Source organism: Anopheles coustani, chromosome 3 (assembly GCF_943734705.1).
Source record: "Anopheles coustani chromosome 3, idAnoCousDA_361_x.2, whole genome shotgun sequence".
In the NCBI taxonomy this organism is placed as follows: Eukaryota; Metazoa; Arthropoda; class Insecta; order Diptera; family Culicidae; genus Anopheles; species Anopheles coustani.
Window position 1 is genome coordinate 94,315,373 of NC_071288.1, and position 6,000 is coordinate 94,321,372.

The window sequence follows — 6,000 nt, forward strand, 5'->3', positions numbered from 1 at the left end:
GACGCCTTTCGGGGGGACCGGGTAGATTTTGTGTGCGAATAAATTAATATTAATTCATTAAAATTTCCCGACCGCTTTGGAACTCGGCTTTGGGCAGAAGAATGTCACGGAGAAATCGTACTGGAAAGCGCACAAAACACACTGGGATAGGGAGACATTATGCGCCAGCGCAATTTCACATCGAATTAATACCAACCCTGCCATGTCGGGAAGATGGACGAAGGGGTGGCGCGAAAATGGGGTAGACATGGACCGAAAGCGCTTTCCCAAAATTCAATTCCACAACCCGGGGCAGCTTCTTGAACATGTGCGAATGATTGGGTGGGGAGGGGGGACAAAAACGGCAGACGACGATCACGATGCGCGCGAAAGAAAGTGGAAAACCTGCGTGAAAAGCGTACGCGCATCGTAAGCAACCACGCATCCGCTCGCTCCGCTGCCTCGGTGCAATATTTATGATCAATTTGTCGTTCACACATTGGGAAACACGGCGCAACGGACATCGCGTGTCTGAGTGACGGCTAAAAAAAAAGAGGGACACAGAAGGGGAGAGAGAGAGAGAAATGTTCGAATGTTTCTGTCCACCGTTTTCGGCCGGCTTGGTTTTATTTTCCCAATTGCAACGGTGCAACATGACGTGCATGAGTTACGCACTTGTCGCGCAAAGGCGCATAATTCGTCAACTTCGCTAGACTCCCGGTCAGTTGTACTTTCAGTTGGTTTTTGCAACCTGCCCAACGGCCAGTTTAACAAGTTGTTGCCCGGGGTTGACACAATCGATTGACTTTTTCGATGCCACCGACGAGCTCCCGAAATGTCGACGACCACGCGGAGCATCTGGAAGACCCTGGTCGGATCTGATCGACACATCGAGTGCATGTGAAAATGCACCGTTTTTCGAAAAGGGTGACTCCCTCCCGCTGGGCGGCTGTCAACAGCTCCGGTGGTCGCCCCGGCAGTCCAAGAAGCCAGCCGGTCGGTGCCGGAAATCAATTTCGTGCTGAATTTTAATCGATCTTCTCTCGAGCCGTTTGCTGACTTCTTTTTCTGTGTTCATCTCCTCTTTCCTCCTTTTGCAAGATGTGCGTTCGTGTTTGCGCTCGAAAAGTGGTCACTCGGAGGGTAAATGATTGATTTCCACCACGAGCAGAGCTGTGAAGCTGCAGGGTTGTTTTTTTCCCCCGCTCCCCATTTCTTCAACTAGTTTGCTTGAGACGAATTGCATTTGACGTATGGCGTTGCCCGACACGGAACAATCTGATTTTACAGGTTTTGTTCCCCTGTTGTTTGACATGGAATGCTTATGGTAATTGAAGGAGGGAAGTTCATTTCACAGTTGGAAGCGAAGTGGTAAGTATTTAACTATCAAAGTTCTTACAAAAGAAGTAAATGAAAACGTTTAAATAAAACTATTCAGAGCCCAACCTACAACGTAAACATACTTTCCTATCTCGAGAAAGTGCACAGAAAGAATGGTAAACGTTCGTGCAATCCAATGCAATTGAGCATCAATTTTTAAGGTACCTTCCCCCCCCCTTTTTTCTACACCCTCCCCTCGTTTCCACCTGAAGCGAAGAACTCTAAACTTTCCCTCCGCGTCGCTTGTAGGGGCTCATTCCTCTTGCATGTTTCCTGCGTACGGTGGCTAATTTTTCTGCGCTTTCGATGCATTTCCTGTGGACGTGTGTGCAGTACATAGCTGCGGGCTCCCCCCAGAGGCCATCGACAGTCCGGCCACGAACGGGCCCAAGTATTTCTGTTGCATGTTCCCCTTTGCCGATACCAGGTGAATTGAACATGAGCAGACCACGAGCCCCTCCGACATGCTTCCCTGGGGGGTGGGGTGTGTTTTGTTATGTTTGTTCATGTACACTCCCTGGGACGATTGGTTGGTGTGCACTTGCATGCCACAAGGTCTAAGCGATATCAATTTGCTTCCAATGTGTTTGTTATGTGGGGACCAATTTGAGCACAATTTAACCTTTAAATTGCATTTAGGAACCATTTTTACTTTTCCCGACGGCTTTTCTTAGAGCATTTGTCTGCGGACTTACCGGTCGGTGAGAGCTGCAGCGAGGGTGGCGGGTGTGGAAGCGATCCTTGTCCGGGCAGTGGAGCCCTGGGAGGTTCCATGCTCCACGGGGCACTCGGTAATTGGGCAAACTCACTACCGATCGCCGATCCAATCAACATTATACCTGCGTCGAGAGGCACTCTGTATTGGCACCGCCGACGAGTGCAACTAGTTGCAATTGTTTCTACCTGCGTTCTACAGCGACTTTTCCGGCGAGTTTTCCCAGTGGCAAACGCTCTGGCACTGCACTGTGTTTTCCTATCTGTTCAACACACGGTGCTTCATACTCAATTGCGCTTCCCTGGTGCGGGTGGTTTTTTCGTTATCTTTCACTTCTTGGAAACACTGCACTCAACACAACACTTCAACGACACAACACACACACACACACTTGTGCACGGGAAATTTCATTCCATAAAAGTTCGTCATCTGACACGTGGGCAAGTCTGTTCCGGCACCATTATGAGATGGGTTCCTCTCTGCAGACGCAACGTCAAACACCTGCACCAAAAGCAACAGAAAAGTATAATATACAAACCCGCATTGGTAAAATAGAGCAGCACGGAAATGAAGCAACTCATCGCAAATGGGGGAAAAAAAGGCGATCTCTTTGCCGATCGGATGAACTACTTTTCCATCCCACCCTTAAGGATCCCTGCCCAGCCCAGCGAAGAGTTGCTGACACTTGCAAACGGGCTATTCCGGAATGTTGGCATGCCCCGGTAGACTTAATTGGTCAAAGGGGCACCTTTCGTTTCCCGCGAGCACCCACTCCCACGGGACCGATCGTGAAGGTGTCTTTGGATCGCCAACGAACAAGGTGCGTTGTATGCGTTTTGATACGCGAAGCTATAATTAATTAGTTAATTAGATTTTCGCGTTACTATTTGATGGAAGGCCAATGAAGGAGGGTGAGGGAGGCCCGGTCGGTTTGCGGACTGATTGGATTTGATACAGCATGCCATTGCCGGAACAGCTCTGGTTTTAGGCATGTGCCACCCCCTCCTTCACACCTTCACTCAAATGTCCGACAGCCTTTTTCCCTCGAAAAGAAAAATCTCCATCGAACTAGCTGTCATGGCAGGTGGCATAAAACTGTCCCAAGGGAACACTATCAAATGGCGGTCCTGGAATCCATGGCCCACGGCGGTTGGAAATCCGTTTGCCTACTGATGGTGATAGGTTTCGCTATCAGCGCACGATGTAGGTTAACGATTCTGTTTATCGTTACTCCACACGTCCGACGGCGTAAGTTAAGGCACTCGCAAACGTCACCTTGGGTGGTAGTTACACTGAACAGGAATGTTTTACGGTAGGCTAAATAGTTGTGGCTTGTTTTTCTTGTTCGCAACTTTGTGTAGTTGTTCTTTTTACTTCAAACGCACTTTTTAAGTCGTTTTTCTTTTCGTTTTTACACTTGCCAAGTTTGTTTCAATGTTGTTGTTTGTCTTTCATAAATTAATACGTTCTTTTTAATTTTTTCCCATTACCTCTGATATACCACACACAAGATTAAACTTTGCATCAAGTCACTGAAATTGGTTCATTTCGATAGAAACAATGGTTTGACGAGCCCCCAACAATAAAAAAAAACCTTCACAATCAACCAAATTTGAGAAACAAATGAAAACCAACCATCCACAAAAGAACACCAGAACCTCGCAAGCACACGCACGGGGAGAAAAAAACGGGTGATCGCGTACGCACAACAGATGAACGACCGGACCGGACCAGCAGCAGCAGCGAGCGAGAAAAGCGTAGGATGCGGACGGCGCTGGTATCGGAACGAGACTGAAGCTAAGCAGGAAACGAGCAGCACCAAAGGTTTGAACAAAATCAAGCACCCGTGAGCACGCGACGACGCGAGAGCTTCTGCTCGCAAGCTTACGGGACGTGGGATGTGACAAGTGAGAAGGAGCGAGACGCTCGGTGAGCCAGTGAGGTTGAGCGAGAGAAGTGGACGGTGCTTTTTCATCGGAACTCAACTTGAACTCGCTCCGCCTTCTTGCAGGTCGATGCATTGCAGCTTGCATTCGATGCACTCGAATTTCTGCTCGCACACGCACACAACTACACAAGGCACTACCGCACGTAATGCTTCGATTCACGGTTTGACGAACAGTTTGACAAATTTTCTCCCACAACACTGGTCCAACATTTTGACCCGGCAAAAGTTTGACGGGTTTCGAACTCATTTTCCCATCCGACATTCGGTTGAGTGCACCGCATTTGGACCGGGCAAAAGGAGGCGTGAGGGCGTGAGAAAGAAATGCTTTCGATTGGACCGCGGCCAGCGTCGGGTGAGTGTGAGCAAGATGGCAGCGATCGACCAAACACACACGGGGTTCCCGCGGGTTTCGGGGCAAATTGTTGGTCACACCAGGCTAACTTTACGTGCTCTTTAAGCTGCCCATCGCGAAGGGCTCTGTAGTAGTGGTTGTGCCAAGGGCCCCGAGGGCACGTGATACATACTCCAGCGGAGTCAAAAAGGGAGAAATAGGGTCGTTGTTCACCGGCGCGAAAAGGGGATGATCGTGTCCCCGTATCGGGTTCGAGTTTGCCGTCGGGCGAAGGCAATCGAGATTAAGAAGAATGGAAATGTTTTAACCGTCGGAAAATTGCTACCTTTGTTTTATCGTAGCGAAGAATCAATCCGAGTTCGGGGTGAAAAGTGCAATTTCAAAAACAACCATCGAGTATCAAAACAGAAAAGAATAAAAGTAACATTAAACTCTCTTCTTTTCTAGGTCTTCTTTAGGGTTGAATGATAAGATCAAAGTAAAATTTTTCCAAGTTGTAGAACGAACAAATTCTAGGTTTATTTAGTTTAGTTTTTTTAAACCGAATGGCTACCGTCCGCCATCACTGCTGCTTACTTAGCACTCATCATGCGCCATCCCTCACACCTCCCTCCCCCATCAAGTCAGTCAACAATCTCAACCTCTTTCCATACGAACTCTATTCCATTCTTCACATGTTGCTCGAGTTACCAATATTGCTTCCATTCCGCGGGGCAGCTTTGTCGTGTCTTTCAATAATGGCTTTTAAAACACATTCACACAGCCATACGTACGTGCGCACACACCCACAAGGGCCTCCTCCACGAGCTGGAAGCTGCCAACCATCGATTAATATATAACGCTTGCTCATTTATTGCTACTTACACTTATATTATGAATTATTATGCCCCATTCTCCGGATCCCGAACACCATTCGTGGCTGTGCGGAATCTGTTTTTCGTTCGTTTTGTGCGCTCTCTTCGAGCTCGTTTCCGCTTGGTTTCCTTCGCCCTCCCCCGTTGCGTCTTTCAATCCGCCAACCAACATGCGGGACGTCACAGGGCATGCGTTCGTCGTCTTATTGCTGCCCTGCTCTTCCCCCATTCATCCTCACGGCAGCCGAGGGAGTAGCCGACCTCGACCGTGACTGACCCCCATTCCCTTTCCCCGACCCTATGGCAAGATATGGGGATGCCACTTTTGCAGCGAAAACGGATAACGCCCGGTCGAACTGGCGGGAATGGCTCGGAATGAGTTCGGTTGCGCAGTTGCTTCCTATCAACACTATCATCTTTGAGCAGAAAATCACACCGCCATGGAATGGGTTTCGGACGGCAGCCCGCTTCCTGCGGCACTCCGGATCTGAGGGTGAACTCAACAGTTACCTACAATTTGTTTTTCCAGTCGTCGTCATTGAAATTACTTCAAACCGGTGTTATATGATTCATGAGTACGAATGTTTCATGTGATTATGAATTGGTACCATTTTCCAAAAACTTATTTATTGACAATGATTAAATGACTATAAATATATCACACTTTTGATTAAACAACTCAATCTATATTTTTTAAATACAACACATATTAAATTTCTAAAACCAGTTCCAAAAAGTGACTTTTAAATAATCCTACTCATCATCACACCTA

At 47.9% G+C, this 6,000-nt stretch overlaps 1 protein-coding gene across 1 annotated transcript in view; it reads right to left on the bottom strand.

Annotated features, from left to right (window-relative positions):
- Positions 1–2,193, bottom strand: part of LOC131269761 (paired box protein Pax-6-like) — a 44,795-nt gene extending 42,602 nt beyond the window's left edge. Inside the window, exon 1 of the mRNA XM_058272276.1 lies at positions 2,055–2,193. Within this exon, the coding sequence (XP_058128259.1) occupies positions 2,055–2,193 (139 nt within the window). The remainder of the gene's footprint in view (positions 1–2,054) is intronic.
- Positions 2,194–6,000: the final 3,807 nt, after the last annotated feature.